Consider the following 26,029-nt stretch of genomic DNA (forward strand, 5'->3'; position numbering starts at 1 on the left):
CCCCAACATTCACATTTTTCATTTTTGGAAAATGATTTCTCTTGGAAGGCAGTTTCCAGACAACGTTAAGGAGATAATTTTCAAAGTTCTCTCAAGTAATGCATATTTCGCTCATCCTGAACAGCTACTGTTGACAATGTTGTTTGACTCAAGAAAATACATTCGGGAATTAGCTGTTAGGCGCATTCTGAACTCTAGAAATAAGAAGACGAAGAGCTCGGACGGTGTACGATTTTTTGAGCGTCCTAAACTCAATTTTGAAGCCGTTGATTATGTTGATTTAGTTAATTGGGCAAACTGTGTTGTAACAGAGCCAACTCTTACAATGCATCTAAAAGACCAACAATGGAAAGAAATGTGCAAAGAACATTCTACAGAGTTTACTTTCGAAAAATTTCCCTGTCACACGCAAGCTGTGAAACGTTGTGTGAAACTAATAACCGAAGCTGCAATAAAAGTTCGTGGTGAAACTGCACGAGATGGATACATTCGTGCAAAACTTCATGCTAGGAAAGAACTTCCATCATTTGATTACAAGGGACAATATTATTCCAAAAAATAATATTCATTATGCTTGAGGTATTATAAATCAAATTTGAAGATTTCTTTTTTAAAATTTTATTATCTATATATGTAATTCTAGAAAATGTATGATACTATTGCGTGATAATAGTTACTATGATTAAAAGTGCTATTTAGTTAATTAATCTATGATTTAATTTTGAAAAATAATTTTCACATTGGTTTTTAAAGAAATTCAATATTTTTTCATTTTTCTCCAATTTTTGATGTCGGAAAGGAGCGGTTAAATGCTCATTAAAATCAATGAAACATTTTATGGGCTCGAACTGGCTCATTATATAACATTTTCGGTGCATTCCAGCAAAATATTTGTAATTTAGTTTTTAAAAAAAAATTTCGACAAAAATTCATTTTTCTCTTTTTTTACGGTTTTTCAATGTCAAATAGCGCCGGCTAGATATTTTTTAATATCCAAGAAATTTTTTGTGAGTGCTAACTAGCTCACTACGCAACTTTTGCGCGCTATCCAAAAATTGATTTCGAAAAAAAAAATTTTTCGGCTTATTTCGGCCCACCCTAATATATAGTGATACATGTTTGTAATCGTATGATTAGTGCTAAAGATATTAATAACTTTTACATAAATTACTACTACTTTTCTTCTATTCAGGAGACTGAGTGTGTTACATTTATTGGTACAGATATATACATACCTGAAGCTCAGCGACAAAATTAACCCTCAAGTGGGTTATTTAGTGCCATTTGGTAATGTATTTATTGAGGTGCACACAAGAAAAGATTCTTCAAGTGTTTTCTGAACCAAGAGTGATTGTCGAGTTTTGGACGACCTTTGCAATGCATTGACTAAAATGAATCAAACGAATCATTTTTCTACTGATTTTTTTTTTTTTTTTTTTTGCTACCTCATGATTAGAAAAAAGTGAAAAAGATTGAAATGTATATTAGTCTCGATTGAGTTTTATAGTTTAATAACAATCAATACAATAAATACTTATATTCTCGCTAAAAATACTTTTTAAGTATTTTCCAACGAGTTAAAAGCATAAACATGGAAGACAATTTTATAGTTAACATAATTTTAACAAAGGGATACAATGCTTAAAAAAATAGCGAGTCAAATTTGTTTAAACGTGATACTGGATAGTTGATATAAAATTGATAGCAGTTGAAACTGGTTTTTATTCTGTTTTTAAATATATTGTACGTGGAAAAAAAACTTATAAATGAATTTACGACTTACTGCATTTCTTGTTATTACATAAAAAAAAAAAATAATTCCGTTTTTAATCCTCTTACTTTTTTTTTGAGACGATCACCGAAAAGCTGCTTAAGTATCACGCAGACGGATTAAAAAATAAACATTAATTAAAAGTAATTGTATTCAAATCCGTAACCATTGGGAAATTGTTCTTTTCATTATTAAAAAAACAAAAGACTAAAAATTACGTCATACATTTTTCACTCTTTTATACATTTTTTTTTTCAATTTTACTAAATGAAAATTTAGATACTCATATTTACTTGTTTTTAATAGAAAGAAGTTTTTTTTCTCGGGGAAGATGAAGTATTAATTTTCGCCTGCAAATTAAAAATAAATAATCAAATATTGATATTTATTTCAAATGATTTTGCTGAAGTCAAAGAATACATATAAAGGAAATTACAAGTGATATTAATTTAGAGGCAAGTCTTTAATGTTTTTTTTTTAACTGTAACACCGTTCGCAGCACATTTTTTTTTTTTTTTTTGAGTTACAAAATGCTCTAAGTTTCCCCTTTTTTTCATTCGAAAAATAAAATAACAAATGTTTAAATTATTCAATCACTTGGAGCTATTGGTATCAAAATTTTATCAGCACCTTTACCTTTTGAGATCAACCATGTTTAATTAAATTTGCCTGAGTTCGTCCATTACTTCTTGAGATACAGCAATCACGTTTTTAATTTAAAAAAAATCAAACACAATAAAAATTCCATCAGCGTCAATTTATATATAGGGATATTAATGCGTATCAACTTTCGTTTGGTTTCATGCAGTTGTTTATTAGCTAGAGTAGTCACAAAAAACCGGTAGTACATACGCACAAAAACAGATATTTTCAAAACTTATTATGAAAATTTCAACTCACTCAAAACATAAAATCCTTCAAGATTTGAAAATCAAAAATTTTCGAAGTTTCAATACTTCTTCTATGTAATATACATAGAAAAGAATAATAAAAAAATTGGCCAATAATGTGCTATCAATGCTAGCAAACGATACTTTAAGAAAATACCCTGAATTCCACAAATTTCAGTTTTTGGTACAGCAAGTATAAGCATATCGGAATTTCGTACGATTATGTGTTTATTTTGTTAAATTTCTTTTAATCTTTTAAAATTTGAAGAACATTTTTAACAGAGAACTACCTTAACATTAGTTATTTAAACAGATAGTTAAATTTTTGAAATTGGGTTTAAAATTATACCCAGATTTTTTTAAACAGAGACTTTTAATGATAAAAATAATTAAGAAAATTAGCTGATCGTACAATGTGAAAAACATTTTTTGTATATTTAAGATATCAATGCCATTTTAAGCGTATCAATGTCACGTACCCATTATGGTATCTATATTCACGACACAGCACTTGCGCATTTATAGTTGTGTCATAGTCGCATGTCATTGTCTGTACCAGCAGGGTTTATCGTTCAGACTTGACTATTCTCTGTAACTTCAGGTCTCATTGCAGTTCTTACTGATTTCTTGTTACAGTTGTTTTCATATTGGCCCTTTTTACTTCCTCTTTCAAAAAAAGGAAGTATTGTATTCGTGAAAAAATTTTCTCTTAAAAATCGACCTTATTTTTAATTTTGCTCACCCCTGAATGAATGTTCAGTTTTTTTTTTGTTTTTTTTTTCGACTCGACCCCCCATGAAAAAGTGCCTAAGAGCGTATAGATACGTGAAATATCCATTTTGATGATTCCCGAGTTAATTACGACGAGTTTTCTCATGACGTCTGAATGTGCGTATGTATGTCGTATAACTCAAGAACAGTATGTCCTAGAAAGTTGAAATTTGGTACGTGCACTCCTAGTGGGGTCTAGTTGTGCACCTCCCCTTTTGGTTGCATTCGGGTGTTTCTAAAAGGGTCTTTTGCCCCCTTTTGGGAGGAAATCATTGTTAATTTAGATGTAAACTAAAGTGATGTTATAATTTGGCGGACACTTGGCGATATATCGCCAGTCCTTTGGTCACCAAGTTAGGTTGCCAACTGGGCGACAAATATGGCGATTTTTTTTTTCAAAATCTGGTTTCAATTGGTGGTATTTAGAGTAAACTATTGAATCACATTAAAATTGCCAATAATGGGAAAATGGTATAAAATTTGAGTAAAAGGAAGTCATGTGAGGCACAAATCAGCTCGTTTGATTTGGTGAAACGAAGAAATTTCGCCTTTTATCTTGCTAATTGGAGAACTGCTTTGTCAATATAGGGGAATTATTTAAGAAATGAAACTATTTATAGTGGATGTCGCTAAGACGCAGGAGGTTGCATTCTAAAAAGCAACACGATTTATGCCAACAAATATCAAATCTCCAAATGTGTAGGAGATCAATGAACGAAATGCGATCAACTGAAGGGGTAAGAATCAAATTGTTAACTGCTTAATTCATTCATAACATGAAAAAACAAAGTCGCTATGAAATGGGAAAACGTCAAAACTCAGTTTCTTAAATTGACATTGTTTTTTGTTTGATTCTTACAGTTAAAGGAGCTTATGTGTGCATTACATGACTTCCTTTTACACCAATTTAATGTTATTTCCCCATTTTTGCAATTTTAATGTGATTCAATAGGTAACTCTCTAAATATGACCAACAGTGGCCAAATTGAAACCAGATTTAAAAAAAAAAAACCGCCAAATTTGTCGTTAAATTGGCGACAAAGCTTGGCGACCAAAAGACTGGCGATATATTGCGAAGTGTCCGCCAAATTATAACACCACTTGAGTTTCCATCAAAATTAACAATGAGGTCCCCCCCAAAAAAGGTGCAAAAGACCCCTTTAGAAACACCGACATACGTACGCACATACGGATGTCACGAGAAAACTCGTTGCAATTATCTCGGCGATTGTCAAAATGGATATTTCGGTGGTCTATACGTTCTTAGGCAATTATCCACGTGTGGTCGGGTTGGAAAAAAAAAAAAAAAAAAAAAACTCAACATTCATTCAGGGGTGAGAGAAATGGAAACTAAGGTTGATTTTTTTAAGTGAAATTTTATTCGCGAATACAATACTTCTTTGTAAATACACCGCCAGTTCAGTCATTTCCAGCCAAGAATTGCAGTTTCGTGCTTATTAGCACTTATCAGCCCGGCATAGGAAAGTGACTGAGCTGGAGATGGAAAACTTCTTAAGGAAGCCAAGAGTGCCAAACAAACTGGTAGCTAATATAGAATTAGCAGACCAGACGAGTGACCGAAGCAATGGTCACCTCCAGCTCAATCACTTTCTGTGCCGGGCTGATGAGTGCTAATAAGCACGAAACTGCAGTCCTCGGCTGGAAATGACTGAGCTGGCGGTGTATTTCACGTATTTCTGCTTTAGTCTTGGCTAATTAGCGGTAATTTACTGAACATACCTTGCCTCACGTTCAATCTTCGAGTTGAACCGAACCATTGCTTCAGTCACTCGTCAAATCTGCTAATTCTATATTAGCTACCAGTTTGATTCGCACTCTTGGCTTCTTTAAGAGGTTTTCCATCTCCAGCTCAGTCACTTTCCTCTTTGACTGTATCTCATGGTGAGCAAGGTTCAAACATTAAGGGGTAAACTCCCAGCTGGGTTGACGCCCAGCACGGGGACCTTCCCCGGCGCAATAAGCATCAAGCGCGTCCGTACCGTCTATCGACCGCCGCACCCAGCCGTGCGGGGGCCCGCTACGCGGACCCCCCGGGCGGTGGAACCTAAGGCCTACGGCTAAGAGGTGGGGTGTGTGCGGAGAAAAGTCACTTTCCTCTGCCGGACTGATGAGTGCTAATAAGCACGAAACTGCAGTCTTCGGCTGGAAATGACTGAGCTGGCGGTGTATTTCACGTATTTCTGCTTTAGCCCTGGCTAATGGGCGGTTATTTACTGAATATACAATACTTCTTGTTTTGTAAAAGGAAGTAAAAATACATTTACACATGCGAAATGAATAAATATAGCTCAGTTATGTAAGACGAAATCAACATAAATCACAAAATGGCAACTAAGTTTCAGACCCATGATTTGTGGTTTCAAGGAACACAATCTGCAATTTCAACTGCTTTTTTTTCCAGATGATCGTAGTCTTTGCATTAAAAAATGAATTTACTTGAAACTCCGAAACACGTTTCTGCAATCTAGTTCTTATATAATGCTTTACTTACATTGTGTTTCCTAATTTTACACATACACATTAGGTTGAGGCGAAAAAATCGAAAATTTGCTGAACACTTAGTCTTAAAGCCAAAACTTTCTGACCCCCATTGCACAAATTACTGCTGTACAAAATTTCGCACGAATGTGTTCTGTTCTTTCACGAGCCTTGAATTTTTGAGATCTTTAGAGAAAGATCAAATCAAAAAAAAAAATTTACAAAATATTCGAAATTCCTCTGAAGCTTAGTGCAGGAATTTTGCGACTTCCTATCACAAACTATTGCGTAAAATTTCAAGCTTGTGAGCTAATTATATCTGCTTTGGTAAGAGGCATAAATTTCGAGAATTTTATGTAAAATTCCTTAAATACGGGGACACATTACAAAGTAGCTACATACCTAACACACTGTAATATTTCGAATTTTTAATCCGATCAACGACATCAGACCACCCCTTAAACCAGGTCCGTCATTAAAGGGGTTAGGGGGAAGGGGGTGAATGGTCCCCCTTACTTTATAAAGCTAACAATTTTACATATACATAGTTCATTATAAAAGTAATTCGCACTTTTGGGGAAAAAAGATTCATTGATCGTACTTGTACAAATGTTTAAAGTTCTTCAAAATACTGTCTTCCTGCATTAACACACTTGCGGAGACGTGTTTGCCACGCCTCAAAAGCACCCTGAAACTCCTTAACGGGAATGTGTCTCAGGAGCGTTGTAACATGGTTTTGGATGTTTCCCACAGTATTCCAATGTTTTTCTTTCAGCACTCTCTTGAGTCTGGGAAACAAAGGAAAAAGGCGCATTGAACCAAGTTGGAATTGTAAAGGGGTAGGGTACCACCGGGGTACTGATCGGGGCCAGGAAGTTGGTTTTCCGTCCACACTTTTGGCACAAGCTTCGTGCAAGCCTTGCGTACTTGCAGATCCTTGGTCACTATTCCATGTACCACGGATGGGGGCATGTGTCGGGTGTCAGCAGGGTGCTGCTGGTTGCTCAATCGACGGTCGGAATGCAAAATTTCGAGCACACGATCCACGTTCGCGTCTGTTCTGGTCGCTGTTGGGCGTTCATCACGGAGTTCTTCGGCGGCCTCCTCTCCACCCTCCTTGAAGCATTTGAATTTTTTCTGTTGCATTCTTTTGAAGCATCACGCAAAGCTTTATGGCGTATCGTTGCTCAAGCAAACGCTCTATTGCGCGCCGTGTTACAAAAGTCGAAAACACACTTCACGCTCACAATGCTCAGAGCAAACTGACGACCAGCTGCGTTTAAAGAACAGATCCCCCACTATATTTTCCTCCTGTTTTACTGTGCTGCCTTCGATCGTCGCATCACAATACAATTATGCGCATCACTTTCGTAACGAGTCATGTAAGTGGCTACGGCTTTGTGGGTTTCCTTTAAATTTTCATTTAAGTCATGCCGTATATCCCCCCTCCCTGGAAAAATTCGAAATAATGGACCTGTCATTAATTTTTTAAAGTCCTAACGCAAATTTTTAAATTCAGAGGTCTGCGAAGATTTTGTTCCAACTGGCGAACGATTCCAATTTTCAATCCAGTGAATTGAAAATACTTTGAAACATGCATCAAACACAACAGACAAATTCTAACAAATATTTAAAACCCTTGACTTCCTTATCATTTTCCCCGCATAAACAACGAAGTAGAGCCTATTTCAGTTCAAGACAGGACCAGTATTTTAAATTTTTCCAGAGGAGGGAGAGAGGGCATGTTCTTAATAAAACCACGGTACCGCGCCCACTTTGAATGACCGCCCCCACAATGTAAAAACATTATTTTGTCCAACTAAGGGGGGCATTGACCTCCTCCCCCTAAACTTTCAACATGACGGGCCTGGTTCAAGGAATGGTCCTGATGATTAAAAATTGAAATTATTGCAGCGTATAAGGTATAGTCCGTTTTTCACGAGAAGGCACGCCTCCTTGAACGCAGAGTATAATTTTACGTGGAGGTGGTCGGTAAGCAACAGACGCGTTTCTAAAGGAGACAGCCAGACAGCTTTAACTTGGGGGTGAATTTTAATATGCAAAAAAGTCTTAGTGTCCTTTACATCACTTGCTTCACTTGTCTTGTCATTTTAGTAATCCTTACATTTTAAAAACTGCTGCTTTTACAACTAAATGCTATGATCCGAACATACCTTCGGCCGGAAACAGTGAAATAGAATCATCGGATACCACGTGACGAGGGAGGAGTCAAGTGACTTCTCTTGGAAAACGGACAATATGTACTCTTTTGTTATGTATCACTTGTATTTAAGGATTTTTTTTCCCAAAATTCTCGAAATTCGGACCTCTTGCGACATCAGAAAAAAAAAAAAAATCTCACAAGCTTGAAATTTTACTTAGTAGTTTGCGTTAAGAAGGTACAAAAATACTGCACTAAAGCTTAAAGTTCTGCGAAGCTTAAAATATTTTGTAAATATATTCCTTACTTTATCTTTTTCTAAAAATGTAAAAATCTCCTGCCAGAGCAGAATACATTAACTCAGATACACGAAATTTAGCACACTAATTAGTGTTAGAGAATCACAAATTATCAACACTAAGGCTAAGCACTCTGCAGAATTTCGATTTTTTTCGGCCCACAAGCGCTTCAAAAACAAGATTCGTAAAATAATTTTTAAAAAATCACAATACCAACCTTTCTACACTCATAGAAGTGAGGGTTAGAACGGAACATATAGCTGACACGTTTTGGACGTAGTGAACAAACTTGCAACAAAATTCTCCCAACGTCCAAGAATAAGAGAAAAGCTGTCCAAACTGTAAAATAGAAGTTGAAAAAATATTTTGTAACTAATTTAAAAACTGCATATTTAAGTCATTGTAGTAAAACATCAATCCAGTCATGCAATACTTATCAACACACTCAAGAGATAACTAATGTTTGTCAACTTTGAAAATTCTTTGTAATAATTTTCAGAATGCCAGGAAAGGTTTCCAGATTTAAATGCATGGTAAAACTTTATATGTTTTAGTCAATTTTTGCTTTTTTTAAAACTATTGTGCGTGGAAATTTTGCAAAAACATTTCGGGTGTAATTTTTTTTATGCTTAAATTTATTTTAAAATTCCAGTTATCCTTTATTTTTATTATATGTGTAAGCAATGGCATGTGTTAATATTATTAATGCATCAAAATTGTTGCAAAGGGAACTTTTTTTGCTAATTATGCTTCAACTTTAATGACAAAATAATTAAGCTTTGTAAAGTTAACTATGTTAAACTTCATGGAAAGTTATGTAATAATAATGTGAATGTCTGTGCAAAATTTCAGAACAATCGAATAATATTAAAAACGAGCTGATGTGTGCATCACATGACTTCCTTTTACTCCAATTTAATGTCATTTTCTCATTATCAGCAGTTTTAATGTGATTCAATAGTTTACTCTCTAAATAGCACCAACAGTGGTCAAATTAAAACCAGATTTAAAAAAAAAGAAAAATTAATTTGAATTTTGACAACTTGAATTTAAATTATGTTTTTCGCAATCACGAGTGTGTGTATGTAGGCGTATGTGTTAGTGTGTGGGGGTATGTGTTTGTGTGTACGGGTTATGTGTATGTGTGTGTAGGCATCTGTGTTTGTGTCTGTGGGGGGGGGGGTATGTGTATGTGTGTGTAGGCATATGTGTTTGTGTCTGTGTGCAGGCATTAATGTGTGAGTAGTTGTGTGTATGTTTTTGTGTGTGTATATGTGGGTGTCTGTATGTATGCATGTGTGTATGTGTTTCTGTGTGCGTGTGTGTGTGTAGTTGTGTATGAATGCACGTGTGTGTAGGACGTGGATGCAACCTGCAGACGGCTTTCGCTAGAGAGGCAGCATCGTGAGTAGCCCGTCGACCGTGATGGTGCGGAGGGTGGCGGCGGGAAAAATCAAAGGACCGCCAAAAACAGTCAAGTGAGAACAATAAGCAATCGTGATTGCTCAAAAAACTCAACATCCATTCGTGGGTGAGCAAAATGGAAATTAAGGCCGATTTTTGACGGAAAATGTTTTTGAGAATACAATACTTCCTTTTTTTGTAAAAGGAAGAAAAAAGTAAGGCTCCACTGTCTCCTTAATTTCTGGGGGAAAAAAATACGTGTAAGTTCTATCAAGAAGCCTAGCAAAGTGTAAATGCTTCCAATTGATGAAATGCATTACATTTAAATTGAAACGTGCTGCCATTTTCCCCTGTAATTCATAAGTACACATATAGTTACCCTGTTACCTGTCGTCTCTTCGCGTTGCTTTGATGCAAATCCCAACAGATATATCTTGTATGGAGACGTATTATGTTTATATAATTGGAAGTAGAGAAAATTTCAGTTTTGTCATCATTAAACAATGTTCTGATTTGTTCAGCTGAATGCGATATAACGTCATGTTGAATTATTACATTTCTACAGCAACTATAAACTTTTGAAGTTTAAAATTGCAAAATGTACGAAGAAATGCTATGCAATAATGATGATAAGCCTTTAGATTAAAGAATCCAAGAACTATTTCATATGAAAAATATTTTTCGTGTACATACGGGAAAAAATGGATAACATAGCATTTTAGATTTAATTAATCTTTCAAACTATTTTAAGTCTTAATTACCGTTGAGAATATAATTCTTTTTTTTTATTTCATGCAGTAAACTGAAGATCTAACAAGTAACTTTACCCAAGTGTGAATCACCTTGGAATAAACTTTACACATCAATAGAACACTTTAAATTGTTAAACTCTTTTTTTTTTTTTGCCGGCAATAAAAACATTTAACGGGGTGAAATTTATTCCTAAATATTGGGTAATTGGAAATTAAAGGGTAGAAGACATTCTTTTTTTAAAATTTTAATTACAAAAAATCAAATAATGAATGAAAATTTGAAAAAATTAAAGGAACTAAAGTTGACGTGTTTCAGGATTTTTCTGAAAATACTATTAATAGGGGTGAACCTTCGTTTGAAATATTACCCCGTCACGGTAAATGATTTTATAATTGACCTTAATCGTAAGAAGGTTATATATATATATATATATATATATATATATATATATATATATATATATATATATATATATATATATATATATATATATATATATATATATATATATATATATATATATATATATATATATATATATATATATATATATATAGAAAGAAAGCTCTAATTTTAGCTTTACAATCTACTATACTACTATAATTAAGAGAGAAGTTTCAGTTCTTTTCAAGCACAGTTTCATTTTTTTCGCACATTTTGAGTGTCTTTATTGGCTTATAAATCGAACGATTTTCAAAATAGAAATCAAAAAATTTGCTGGATTACTTATTTTATCTTTCATGCCAAATTTTATTTAAATTGGAAATAGTAAGGTTACAAAGGGTGATTTTTCTGACATGAAATTCCTCATATGCAATAAGCCGCGCTACAGGGTAAGATTCAGAGGAATGATTTACCCTAATAAATAGTACTTTCAGCAAAATCCGGAAACACGTCAACTTTAGTTTGTTTAGTTTCTTGATATTGTTAAACATTATTTAAATTTCTGCAATTGAAATTTAAAATAAAAGACTATTTTATAATAATTAGTTTATAGGGGAAATTTCACTGTTAAAGGTTTTTGAGGTCGATTAAGAAAGAAAACCACGGGGTTTTTTTAAGTGTTTTACCGCTGTGCAAAGTTGTATTTTAATCCTTGATTCCAACTTGTATAAAGTTGTTTGTAAGTGAACTAAACATATAACAGAAGAATGAAATTACGCAAAAGCGAAGGTTTAAACACTTGAAACATATTTTTAAATCTCGCGTTTGACAATGTATCCATTTTGACAATATTAAAGTAAAAACAGATACAGCTATATTTTTTGTTTTGATTTCCCCTTTCAATTTTTCTAAGACAGTTATGTTCTGTTGCAAATAGAAACGTTAATGTACGACGCATAACGGGGTTACTTTGTCAGTATTCCCTAACTGAAGATGAAGATTCTCTAACTTTGGTTTAAATTATTTAACGAACTCTTTTGCTGTTTTAAAGTAATTTTGTGAGTCAGGATGCCTCAAATATAGGTCAGGAAGTTATCAGCTCTCCAATACAGAAATTATGCCGAGAGACTGTGGGAAAAGCCCATACAATGTAGTAAAATTTGCCATAAAAAAGATCATTTTACTAAAACATAAGGGAGCTATTTAGCGGAATACTAATGGAACACTACTAAAATCAAGTACAAAAATGGTCTACAACAAAATCCCTGTAACCTCTAGTGCTGGGTAAAACTGACGCACATACAAGAAAAAATTATTTTAATTTACCCATTCAATTCAGGTAAAAAGTTGGTACATGAATTTAAACCTGAGATGCATAGTTTTGGTTTGGTAAAATAATTTAAAAAATATTTCAACTACTAACAAATTACCACTACAAAATCTGTGCTGAAGTAGTCTTGTTTTACGGTACGACTCTTTCTACGAAATTTTAAGTAATGATGCACATTTTTCAGTGCAACATGTATGTAAGTTCCTCAAAAATACTTTCATTAAAATATTTTAAAGACAAAGTCTCACTTTAACTGGAACACAAATCAGCACCACAAGTAAGTCCGCAGTCGCGAGTGAAGCTAGGAACACATTGCTGATGGTTCTCATCCGTTTGAAGCTCATCACCGTGTAAATTATGAGAAGATTGCCGATTAGTCCCACCACCAGTGTGATCCCATAGATTACAGCAACGGGCACCAGTTCTTCGAGGAAGTATACGCTGAAGGATTCGTCACGATCATAGTCCGGGTACCCACTGGAGTTGCTGATGTCGAAGTCGCTCCAGTTGTCCCGATAGATGGTCATCTTGAGATCTGTAATAAGAAAAAAAGCGGGAATATTACTTTTGAGTAACTGATTTTGTAGAAGATTTTATGAAACAACATTTAATTCTGAAACAACTTCTCCCTACGTTGTCAGGTAAGACAATTCATTGGGAAATACGCTAAAGGAAGTAAAGGTATTTGATTTTAAGGATCGAAACGTTGTAGAGCGATATTTACATTTTGTATTTACTGCACGTGAATAAATTTTCTACTACAATTTACTAATTTTCTTTTTTCTATTCTCTTTTTTTGTTGAGATTAGATTTTAAAAGAAGCATACATTTTTAAATTTGTATTTTCGTTTTTAACTTCATAAAGAACGATATCGAGGAAAGCACGTATTGAGCTGAAAATGAATTTTACGCAGCTTGATTGAAATTCAGTACACTTGAAATGTATCAGAATTAAAACATAAGGAATCGGTTTCAAATGTGCAAATTTTAATTTACTCCATACTAATTAGTTCCAGAGACGTAAAAAAAAAACAGAGCGACACCACGTCTTGCTTTATCTTGACTGGTCAAACTGAAATTACGATTCGTCAATAATATTCCAACTTGGCGCTTTAGTAGTTTTTGAAACGTATAAAAGCAATTTGTGGAATAAGAGTTCCTTATTTTTAAGTAAGGTCCCATAATTTTCCAGTTAAATCATTAAAAACCTTCGCTCAATTGAGAATATTGTCCCAATTTTCCCTTCATTTTAATTTTAAAACTCCTATTCTGGACTTGATTTCTGAAAATTTGTATTAAGCTCAGAAATGGTTCCAGAAGGTAGAGACGTTAAAAAAATCATTTCAAGCCAGCTCACATGCGATGGGCGTTGTATTTCTATCGCAATACAGTGGCAGAGCTAACACACTCTTTGCTGAAATACTAAGAGAACTACAAAGTATTAGCGAACGACATTCCAAATCACCGCACCAAAGTTGCATTGAACCTGAGCTGAAATTAACAAGTTTTGCATATGAAAGCCATTAACTCTCGAGTATTGGTTCGTACCACTTCCGGAAATAAATACACAGCTGGGACTTAGTCGAAGTTGATAAAAAATTAAAAACGGGTAAGTTTAAAATATCTATTACATTTAAAATTAGAGGCAAATTACATGGGTCGCACTTAACACATATTAATGTACGCACTGCCCTATCATAATTTGAAAATGGGCTACGTCCCTCATATATATAAAATCTGGTTAAAGTGTTTGATCAAAATAATCCTTGTATTTTATAAGTACACTAAAAAAATTCCCTAACCTCACTGATTATAACCGTATAATGTTTCCAATTTTTCGGGTTTTACACCAATGTTATGAGAAAAATAAGTTTTTTTCCAACAAGGTTCCTGATTCGCCGTAAGTTTCAAGAATACAAAAATATCACGGTTGTGAAAAACAAGTTTAGCTACTTGTGTGAAAATATATTCAGCTTCTTTATTAGGTGTTTTTCCTTCAGCTAGTTTAGTTACGAGCGTCCCAGATAAAGTGCCAAACAAGGGCGTGAAGGCACATATTTAAGCCTTGCAAGAATTACACGTAAATAAACTGCTCTGGACTCACTTGCAATTCCGACTTTGCATATGCTGTTTGCTTTAGGAGCTTTCCAAAAGAGGATAGTGCCAAGGCAGTACTGCAAACAAAATAAGTTTTTACTTAAGGTTCCTTAATTCTTCTAAACACATGACTGGCTTCGATTGCGTGGTTTGTTAAGTTCTTCAAAAACAGCTCAAGTTAACTTCAGAAAGGTTTTAGCAGGAAACTTTCCTGATTCTTGACTGTTACTGTCAAAAAGGCACATTAACTGCTCATTATTTTCCGGGAACGTTTCGGGATTTTTTTACCCTCTATCTATTGCTAAATATAATCAACTTACTTTTTCTGACTTCAGCTTTTTAATACGACAACAAAAGAACTAATATTTAACACTATCAATATTTACAAAAGTGCTATCTTTAAAACTATCTATATAAGATATGTATACAGCACTGATTATATTTTTTCTGCGCAAAATAGTGCTGATGATTAGTAATAAGAAGTATTACAAGACATTTGACTTAAATATTCAATGAATTGCAAAAATTCCTTCAGTTCAACATTCACACTCTTTTTCCAGGAACGATCTTAAACTTGTGGCTGCCCTTGTCCCACCTTATCTTATATATATATATATATATATATATATATATATATATATATATATATATATATATATATATTATATATATATATATATATATATATATATATATATATATATATATATATATATATATATATATATATATATATATATATATATATATATATATATATATAGAAAATGCCACTTCATTTAACTCTAACAATAAAACATTTTATCTGCTTCATTGCATTTATCTGTTAAATCAGTATGGCATTCTTGTTTGCTTATTCATGAATCTGAGTTTAAGGAAGAAATTCTAGCGGGATGGAGGGATGAAAATGTCGCAAAAGTAAAAACCCGATTCTAGCATTAAAGAAAACTGTCAATGTAAATTAATAATTAAGATAGAGATCTTAATGCTGTCAAATGGGAATTACTGTATTAGAGAAATTGAAACAAGATTAACAACAAGACATTGTTTTTCACAACAAATTCCAATGTAATATCACAAAAGATGTCAGTTAAATTCCACCACAGACTCGAATATAAGATTCCAATATAATTCTGCAATAAATTGTAATGTAATTACACGCCAGTAATTTCTATTAAAAATTTAAAAAGTTAATTTTATTTTTAAGACATCAACTGCAATTTTTTTATTTTAAAACTTTAAAATAACATTGTAACCACCTACGTTTTACTATTGCTTTCTACTTCGTTTAACACAGACTTGAATATCATTTCCAAACAAACTAATATATTTAATGAAGAAATCAACTCATACAAATTAAGTAAAATACAGAGTTAGCATAAAAGCATATCCTTGTTTTAAACATTTATATTTCATAAACTGTTGCACTCTTCACTAAAAATTATACACTATAAATCAAGATAAGAAGTGAAAGTTCATTTGAACGAAAGTAGGTACACCGGGGCGCGTTTACGCAGTGCCTTCTTTTTCAAAACGAATTATAACTGGAGAGCCAACATTCATAACAGATTGATGCTACTCCCTAGCAAATATTCTTACAAGTTTTTTGAACATTAGTCAAGCTTCGGTCCAGCATGCAGAAAGAATAATCTGTTCTACTAAGTTGAGTAAATTTTGTGTCGAACGTTTTGAAGCTTATTGTGAATCAATAATACTTAGTTAAGAAAAAACAAACATATAAAAAATAGCAGAATTTTATCCTTTTTTGAGAATTGTATTTGTATGAACTGAAATGTTATTAAATTTTTTTGCACGTGAAAACTAAATCCAAACTTGTCGAAGGGGCAAGTTTACGCATTGAAAGTCGGAGCACGACTTTTACGATCGTTCTTACTGTCTCTTACTTAAATGTGCCCCTAACACTTTTTTCGCTTCAAACTGTCTCAAATATTTTTAGTATTTTCAGGCTATTTAGTTTTCGAAATTCCCATTTAATTTTTAATTATGTTACAAATTCGTATCTTATAGCTTACAATCATGTAGTGCTGTCTTCATGCCCCTTCAGGTTCAACTTTATACACTATTCAGTCTGTAATAAATTTGCTTCATTTTAGCGATGGTAAGACATTACGTTCAAAAAACCGAAAGAACCACGTTAGGTGTCAAAATAAATATACGTAAATGTGCCCCGTGTCAAGGGGTAAGTTTACGCAACCGACTTGGACTCAAAAATATTTTTTAAAGGGTTAAAAACACAAGCTGAGCAACAACTGAATATACCAATTTTGACTCCATTAACTGCTTCATAAAACCGCAATGTCTACAATTTCCTTAGTTAAAACATAAAAATTAGAAAATTCATTGAAAAAAATCCGCGTAAACGTGCCCTGGTCTACCCTAACTACTTATACGAGCGTGTTCCCCACTAGCATAGCCAAAAGTTCCTTCCGGAAGGGGTAATTTGGTCACAACAGTTCTCCACTTCGCTGCGCTAGGGACGTTCCTCAATACTAGATTGACTGTGCAGGTGATGATGACTTACCCTTTATGCGTTGGCCAGCTAGATCTCCAAACCTAACCCCATGCTTTTTTATGAGATTTCGTCAAAGACATTGTTTATACACCACCATTATACACCACCAATGACCTACAACATTGCAAGAAGTGAAAGATCGCATACGTATAGCATTACGAAAAATTGACTGTGAATCACTCCAGAATGTATGTTAGATGTGTGTCGTGTTATGAAAGACGCGCACAACGAACATTTGTGAGTGAAAAGAAATTTGGACAGTTTATATATTTTTTATGTATTATTTATAGTGCTAAGTGTAATAGTTTATGAAATATAAATTTTTAAAACCAGGATATTCTTTTATGCTAACCCTGTACTATAAAAATGCATTGTAAAGTGTAACAATGAACGACAATCAAATGGAGGAAGATTTTAAAATCTATACATTTTATTTTCATTATTTGTTTGTATTTGAACACTTTCGAGGAACTTACTTTTATTTTTATTCTTCTGCTTCAGTAATATTAAAGTTAGTTGCTTTTTAAGAGCCATATTTTTTTTTACGTCAAATGACTGTTCCGTTCGGAATTCAGGAAAGTAAAGCCCTTGTATGGATAGTTAAGTGAACTCCGTACGTTAAACTTGTTATGAATGAGGGTGAATCAAAAGAGGAAACCAATCCTATTTCGCTAGCAAAAATGAATGTATCACTGAATTAAAATGGCTTAAGAAGTAAAATGGACTCTACAATCGTAAAATGGAATCTAGTATCCATTGATATTTTGAGTGCAATAAATATTCAACGAAGCAGAAAAAGCAAATACCGCTTTCGATTGTGGAAAAATAATGCGGAGTAAAAGAAATATCTTTCTTTTAAGAAACGCCATATTTCGAAATAACTCTGGTTTTTCTGACAAATTATAATTTTAAACCAACATTGCATGAAATTAACTTTTGCATTCTCTAAAGAAAAAAAAATCGTACCACGATAACAAATAACTCAACCCCTTGCAAAAACAAGAAAATTTACCATTAGATAGCTTTTTCAGTTACTGCCGCTCCTGATTTTGCCTTCATGTCATTGCCGTTTGATTTTATCAAACATCAATTCGTACTTTTACATTTATAAAGACTTTTTTCTGATACGGTTAGTTTATTGTTTCTTTTCTAGGTCATTTAAATGTTTTTCCTGATGACTAATTCAAAACGTTTATTGTAACACACATGTGCGGTGCACAAATGTTTTTTATTACGAGCATTATATTCCATTTGATACTTAATAATTGAAATTCTTTATTTAACACAGCAAACAACTTTCTAACAAACGTCACATTCTTCAATTTCTTTGGTAATTTCATTATTCATTTCACAGTCAAATTATGAAAAAATCTTGAAGAACCACTATTAAGTAGGGGAGCCCGGGGCTAGTTGACATTTCTCTCTATTTTTCTCTATTCTTCTATTTTTTTCTGTCGTATTTATGGTAGAAAAGGTTTTATGCCTCTGATAGGGTAATATCTTGGCTACAAAAAAACACTGTGAGCATCATCTAAAACTGGGAAACTCGTGAAAAATATTTTCCGAAGCGCCTCAACAGTGCCAACTAACCCGTGAGTCGGGGAAAGTTAGCATATAATGTGAGGCAAACGTTTCTACTCGTCTTTATGTAAGGTGCCGTTAGAAATTATGTTAATGTGTTTGAAACTGAACATTGTATGTGTCTAAAAAGAAAAAAAAGTATTTTAAAGTACACAAAAAGTATATTGACAAAAATGTACAAATCATAAGAAGTCAAAATCAAATCATCCAGATAAGTCACAAGTGAACTGAATAAAGTGCGGAGTCACTGCTTATCATGATGGATGGTTCAGGTTTTTTTTTTTTTTTTGATGATTTTATTAGATTTGTACCAGATTATGTCCATATTTTCAGGCCAACATAAGATTTCCTCATATTTCTCCATGGTAGATACTTTAATTTCGTCATTCCCAATTTAGGTAATAATTCCAGGGTCATACCCTGTAAATGTATTTCGCAGCTACATGCTCCCCGCAATGAGACCCCCCTCCCCTGACATCAATCTTATGACTGAGCCCTTACGACCTTTCGTCGTTTGAGTTTTTCACACCAACTTCACTTTGCAAAGGCAAAATTCCGTCTTCTTCATCAATATCACCGCTCAAAGTCAATCCAAGTCCACCTAAATTATTCTTCTCTCTACATGTTTAATCTCTAAATCCTCCTTTTCATAAGTGGAGTTAATTTCACATTTCATTTTCTTTGCCTTTGAATGTTGGCATACCTTAACTTATCCGTTGTTACGGGTTTAGTGGGCATACCCAGTCGGCTTATGTCAACTTACCCCAACACGGCAAGTAGGGATTGCAATACCGGACCAAAAATTCAATACCGGTATTCGGTATTTTTATTACGTGATACCGGAATACCGGTATTAATACCGGTATTTGAAAGTTCTCAAAAAATGCTTGGAAACATATTGTTTTGTCGCCACATTGCATAATTTTGTACGAAAATTGTATTATTTATGAAAACGTATTGTGTACAAATATAAAATGAAGGAACAAATGTCATAATAAAAAAAAATAATAATAAAAATCACAATGTATCTGTTCATTGAATTGTCTCTAAGCCTAGAACTCATTTTAGTGTTCGATTTTCCTACAGTTGAAAATAATCTGAAAATATGTTTCCATTGATTATGTTTTACAACTATGCAAAATTTCAAGACACTCAATAATTTGTAAATAATATCTTTTCAAAGCCAAATAGCGAGACAGGACAACAAACCAATACTGGTGACAACAAATTACCATTTTTTGTGCTAACAAGAAAAAGTTTTTGTCATAATTTAGTACAGTTGAGACAAATAATTAAAAAAGAAATAATAAAGTATTACTGCAATTGATGGTTGGAATACATTGTTCATAGGAAAAATGCATTCAAAATCACACTCTAAATTAACTTTCACAAAACGCTAAGTGAATGATCAGGGAAATGAAGAAAATAAAAACATGGTGCACAAAAGCACACGAAAATGCGACTCATCTCACCATCTAGTAATGACAATATCATTTTGCAATCTTTCCGCTATTTTTGTTTAATGATATTTTATTAGTTCATGCTTTTGAGCCAAACTGTTCTTTATCATGGAAGAAGAAATGTACACACAAAATAAAAGAAGATATGTATTTAATAACATAAATATAAACTTCTTTAATTGAAAATATTTTTTATTGTTTTCATGCTAATACCAAAAAGACCGGTATTTTACCTCATCAAATACCGGTAATACGAAATTGCAAAATTGCTCGAAATACCGGTATTTAGTGTTCCGGTATACTGGTATTGCAATCACTAACGGCAAGTAAAATAAACATAGCGACCAAAACAAATGTTCATTAATTACAGCAGAAGTGCATTTATAACCCCTTAGCTACATGTCCAAAGATACTAAAAACTTGTGAATGTTACCAGTGTGAATACGCTACTATACTAAACGACGAATACAGACTAATCAAAATTTTACTTACTGATACGAAAATCACGTTTTCAATCTTTCCACTTAAAGCAATGACTGGATCCACATAGCGTTCTTGTGCAAGATAGACGTATCCATGATAATCACATGACAGGCTCATTGGCGCTCTGAATCAACCTTGGAGTTTTTTTAAATCACAATGCCAACTAACCCCTTATGCCAACTAACCCCGGTCTCCCCCATATACATGTTTTTAATTATACCTCCAGTGCAAAAGACAACGCTTTTGGCATCAGCTATTCTACTTAATCTACTTAATCCGTCCCATTAAATAAGTAGCCATAACATTTTTTTAAAGTAAATTCCTACTAATAGCTGTTATACGAAAATATTAGGGTAGTAAAAAGATCAGTGTCATTATTTTCTTCACCATAGGACACGACCCACCCTAATGTTAATATGGCTTTAGAAATTTGAGATACTTTTACAAAACACCTTACATAACAATGACCGTGATCAGTAATAAACTTTCAATTGAAGGTTCACCTACGTTTTAGCATGAAATTTGTTAAAAACCAATTATAATTTTTGTTCTAATTATTTTGAAACATTAGAAAAATTTTATCTGATTCAGAAACATCAAGGGTTTCTTTTGATATTTGAGAGCATTTTTTCGTCTTCTTATTAGAGGTTTTGTGCCAAAAATTTTGAATAATTTAATTTTTAGTTAAAATTTGATTGAAAAATATTGCATTGTCATCGTGTCCGAGGATGCATACTAAAACCCAATCGAATCCGATCACAGAAAGTGGGTGAAAATTGAGTTGCAAGATTTGAGCACGATATGCAGTAGGATTTGCAGAGAGTGTGAAGTAATAGTAGGATTTGAAAAAGGTTTGACGAAACACTCAATTCTTAGAAACTTGCAACTCATTAAATACTATTTAAAATCATTGCATGCATCAACAGATTTATTTTGATGTTGTACTTAAGCAAATATAAAGCAGCGATATTAATTTGAAGTTGAAGAAGACAAAACAAGGAATTAGTATTTTACTTGCTCTAAAATTTAAAATTCCATTTCAGAGTGCAAAAATGTTCCTGATCAAAGAGCAAACTTGATTGCTTGAAATTATTTTGTTTTCTAATTCAAGCAAAAACGAAAAAGTAATTCCTTTTCACGGGCTCTGTAACAAATCACGCTTCTCTGGCAACTGTTACTGCCTTGTGTGCATCAATGTAATTACTTTTATTTTAGCTTTTACCGGTCGGTTTTGTGTTTTCCTCACAAATTAGAAACGAATTACATACGTGATGGCGCTAGGTATTTCGTCACGCATGAGCTCTTCTAGGGCAATAATATTTCTTTCTTTGTGAAGCGTGTTTTTTACTTTTGGAGTGATAACTTAAGTAAAACATATACGTTTGTTTTTTAAACTGAAAAAATGCGGGTTTCAACATGTACCTAGATTTGAAGTTTCTATAAGTTTAGAAGCAAAAAAAAAAAAAAAAAAAACAATTATTTAAAACTTTAAGCAAATGTTTATTTAAGAGAGTGGTTTCAATGTATATTTGGGTGAGGTTTTAATAAGTATAAAATGCAGGAATGATACAAAAAGTAATTTTTTAATGTAAAATGAGGACTGATATATAAAGAAATGAAATATATTTTTAATGAGTGCAAATTTTGCTCATGAGATGCAAATTTCTTTCAGTTGAGTTATAATTAAGTATAAAATGCATGATTGATACAAAAAGGAAGCTTTTATATAAAACGACGACTGATATATATTTTTCAATAGTGCAAATTTTACTCATGAGATACAAATTCCATCTTGTGAAGACTGGAGACAGAAGAAAAAAGAGCTAACCTCTCTATGACTATGAAAATGGTTTTGAAAGAAAAAGAAACTTACTCATTTGTTTATACAGACAGTGGTGTTCTTAACTGTTTTTCCTATTTTCTTTTAGGTATTAAATGCTCCCAAAGTTAAGCTCCATTTTTATTTTTCAGTCTGTTCTGGAATTATTGCTAATTTTCATAGATAATTATATACTATTATCGCTAAACAAAATAAGCGCTCCGTCTTTTGTTTAAAATTTCAACTCTCTTGTACTAAATAGCATTAAATTATATATATAAATTAAATTTTCCCAGAAATAAAGGCAATTTTTCCAATAACAACACAAATAAACCTTTTATAATTAGTGTCAATCAAAACATACACTTTTGGTCACAAAACAATACTTTTACTTGAGAAAATGTGCAGAAAATATTAACAAAAGCTTAATTATGTGCCTAATTATTTTTAAAATTTTTGTCTCAATGACTCGAAACATTTCTTTGAAACTGAAATTCTTAATTATCCTTACAAAGGGAGAGAAAAATTGCTAAAATACTTCAGTGACACAACGTCGTAATCTTTTATTTTATTTTATCTTGGGAAAATGTGAAGTCATTTTCTCAGCTTTGTCACTCTTATTCTAGAAAGACGGCTTAATTATTCGTTGACAGAACCCCAAGATTAGGAGATTTAGCTTCTTAAGTTGCCTAATTAAAGAGAAAAGAGAAGCATAGATAAACTTGTCCAGCTTGTGTCTTAAGTACGACAAAAGGTATTCATTTTTCGAATTCTTTTATGAGGTAGAATATTTATTTCAATTTTTTTGTTCTCAAGTGCTTATTCTCACATTATTTGGCAGGGTCTGGTGGGGGAAAGTGGTCAATGGGGTAAAGTGGTCATACATCAAATAAATTGCTGTAACTTGGAAATAAATGCTCGAATAAGTATAAAATTTTTATTTTAGACTAGGGAAGTTAAAAACTACATTTTGAATACAAAATTTTACAAATGTCAATATTTTATTTAGTAAAAAAAATATTTTGTGTGCATATGAAAAACTTGAAAATCTAAACAGCTCTTTTAACTTCTCAGGGAAATTTTGTTTAAGTGAATTTCGAACAAACTGACAGCACGGGAAGCTTCCTACATATCTCAAGAACACTTACTCTTTAGCAGCTATCTGTATTTATTTTATATAATATTTTAGAGCAATTCAAGTAAGATGGGGTAAAGTGGTCATATAATTAGGCTTAACGTAAATCGTTGCTCTACTGTCACTCAATCTTAATGTACAAAGCAGATATTAATTAAATATTCATTTCACTAAACATGTATTGTTTTTTTTTTTTTTTTTTTTTGAAATAAAGTTTAATTTACGAACACATGCTTGTGATACTACTATATCTGTACCTAAACGCGTATAATAGTATATAGATGCACACGTCCGAATAAATACGTTGCTTTACGTAAATACGTATATGAGCGCGCTGACACGTGTATATACTTGTATATACGTATACTATATATTTGCATACATTGGTATATACGGGCATGGAGAAGCATAAATGAAACTACATGCATACATGAGTCTATATGTGGGTATACATGTCGACCCGAGTATATACTCGTATATGCGTGTGTACACGAGTATGAACTTGTAAACACATACTTTTACCCGTATATAAACGATTATACACCGGTATTTAGAGTTACAAGTATACTAAAAAAAGGCATTTACATAATTGTACCAATAAATACCTACATGGGTGTCTACAAGAATATTTCTATATAGGTATATATTCGTCTATACACATATATACTCGCTTATCTTTACAATTATTTTCTTTGCGCGTCTGTCTGTTTGTGCATCTCTAAACCTATTTTCTTCGCACTGGCAATGTCTTCCATGTTAATGCTTCCTGCATCCAACGATACGTTGGATGCAGGACGTCCAGATTAATCCATTCCACTCCGTTTCACCCCTCTAAACCTTAAGGGGACGGATATCCGGGTGAAGAAACTTGAAGAAATCAATAATTTTCAAACGCAGTCGGTTTCGAGTCACCGCAGGGGACGAACGGGGTTGGCGAGCGAAGCGAGCAGGGGCAGAGCTGCCTACTCTATAGCATTAATTTCTGAGCGCTTCTGTCTGTGGCTGTAACCCAATCTCCTCCGGACTGGCAACGTCAACCAGGTCAATACTGGTTCTGTTGGATGGGTAGGAGATTCAGGGGAAACCATTTCGCCCTGTCTCACCCACCTGATACTTAAGTAACCGGAAATAAGGGGCCGGTTATTAAATCATCAAAAAAATTAAAGGCATCAATTGTCACCCGCCGCTGAGGGGGAATGGGGTTGTCGAGCAGAGCGAGCAGGGGGTGGAGCCTCCTGAAATGCGTAACACGTAAATACTTGGACACATACCTATATACTCGAGTATACACGCGCATAAATGCATCTGATATATCCATAAATATATAATCGCGAATACATACATTAGTTGACACCTACATACAAGCATTTGATGACGCGCATATAATAGTGTATACATCTAATTTACGCATATACATCCATACTGATGTATACAAGTACATATACGCATTAGACATATAAACGTATTAAAATGTCAGTAATCCAACGTTATTAAGCACAAAACTTGCAAATGATTGCAAACATTTGCTTGCAAAACTTTGCAATCATTTGCAAGTTTTGTGCTTAATAACGTTGGATTACTGACATTTTAATTTTTCAGCACAAAGGTATTTATTCTTTATATAAACGTATATTCATGCATACTCGTGTATACCCGTATATGTACGTATGTACACTTTTATGTACGTGTATACTCGTATATATTCATGTACATACGTATATTCTCGAGAGATATACATTCATGCACATGATGTTCGTCTATACAGGTATATATACGTCAATACGCGTAAATACTCGTTTATACTCTACCAAACACATTTCCACATGACACATATATATTCGTGAAGACTCGTGTACGCACGTATATGCTCGGGTATACACGTATATACTCGACTAGACATGTACATAACTCGCATCTAATGCATAGATGCATATACTCATGTATATACTTGTATACTCATGTATGCACGTATGTACTCGTGTATACATGCATATACTCGTGTTTATAAGTGTAATCATTATAAATAACCAGAATATATAAATAATAAGGTTATTCATACTGGTTTTGCATCTTTTTTTTAAGTATGACCACTTTACCCCATGCTATGACCACTTTCCCCCACCCCATGGGGTAAAGTGGTCATAAATACATAGGGAAAAGAAAGTGGTTTAAAAGTACTTAAATAAATATTTTTCTTTCTAAAATTCAATGTATTGTGTTCCTCATTAACGTAATGTAAAATAACAACAAAAAAAGTTTAAATGTTTAAGGAATTTCTTTTATTTGTTATCCACTTAAGTTAAAAAACCTTGATTTTATGACCACTTTACCCCACCAGACCCTACCATATTATACGATTATATTTCCATTTTTTGTCTCATGTACCATTCTTTTGGAAAAAATTTTTTTGTGCCAGAGTCTCGTGATAATACGAATATTATAAGTTGACATTTTAAAAAATGGCTGCTTCTTAGACATTAATGTATCCAAATTTAATGGGACACATTGCATTTCTTTTAAATTATTTTTAGTGTAGCAGAAAGGATTAATCTCCAGAAGAGTAAATTGAAACATGAACCTGCGAGGGTAAAAGTGGTGTAGGTCAATAAAGAAGGATATTGAGTAATTGATTGATTCATTAGCCAATTTTGCACAAAAG

General features: G+C 33.1%; 1 protein-coding gene across 1 annotated transcript in view; it reads right to left on the minus strand.

Moving 5' to 3' along the window:
• The window catches only part of LOC129224355 (QRFP-like peptide receptor), a 40,383-nt gene extending 27,594 nt beyond the window's left edge, over positions 1-12,789 (minus strand). Inside the window, exons 1-2 of the mRNA XM_054858799.1 lie at positions 12,511-12,789; positions 8,609-8,730 (exon numbers count right to left, since the gene is read on the minus strand). Of these exons, the coding sequence (XP_054714774.1) occupies positions 8,609-8,730; positions 12,511-12,789 (401 nt within the window). The remainder of the gene's footprint in view (positions 1-8,608; positions 8,731-12,510) is intronic.
• Between the last annotated feature and the right edge of the window lie 13,240 nt (positions 12,790-26,029).

Source organism: Uloborus diversus, chromosome 6 (genome assembly GCF_026930045.1).
Source record: "Uloborus diversus isolate 005 chromosome 6, Udiv.v.3.1, whole genome shotgun sequence".
NCBI classification, from domain to species: Eukaryota; Metazoa; Arthropoda; class Arachnida; order Araneae; family Uloboridae; genus Uloborus; species Uloborus diversus.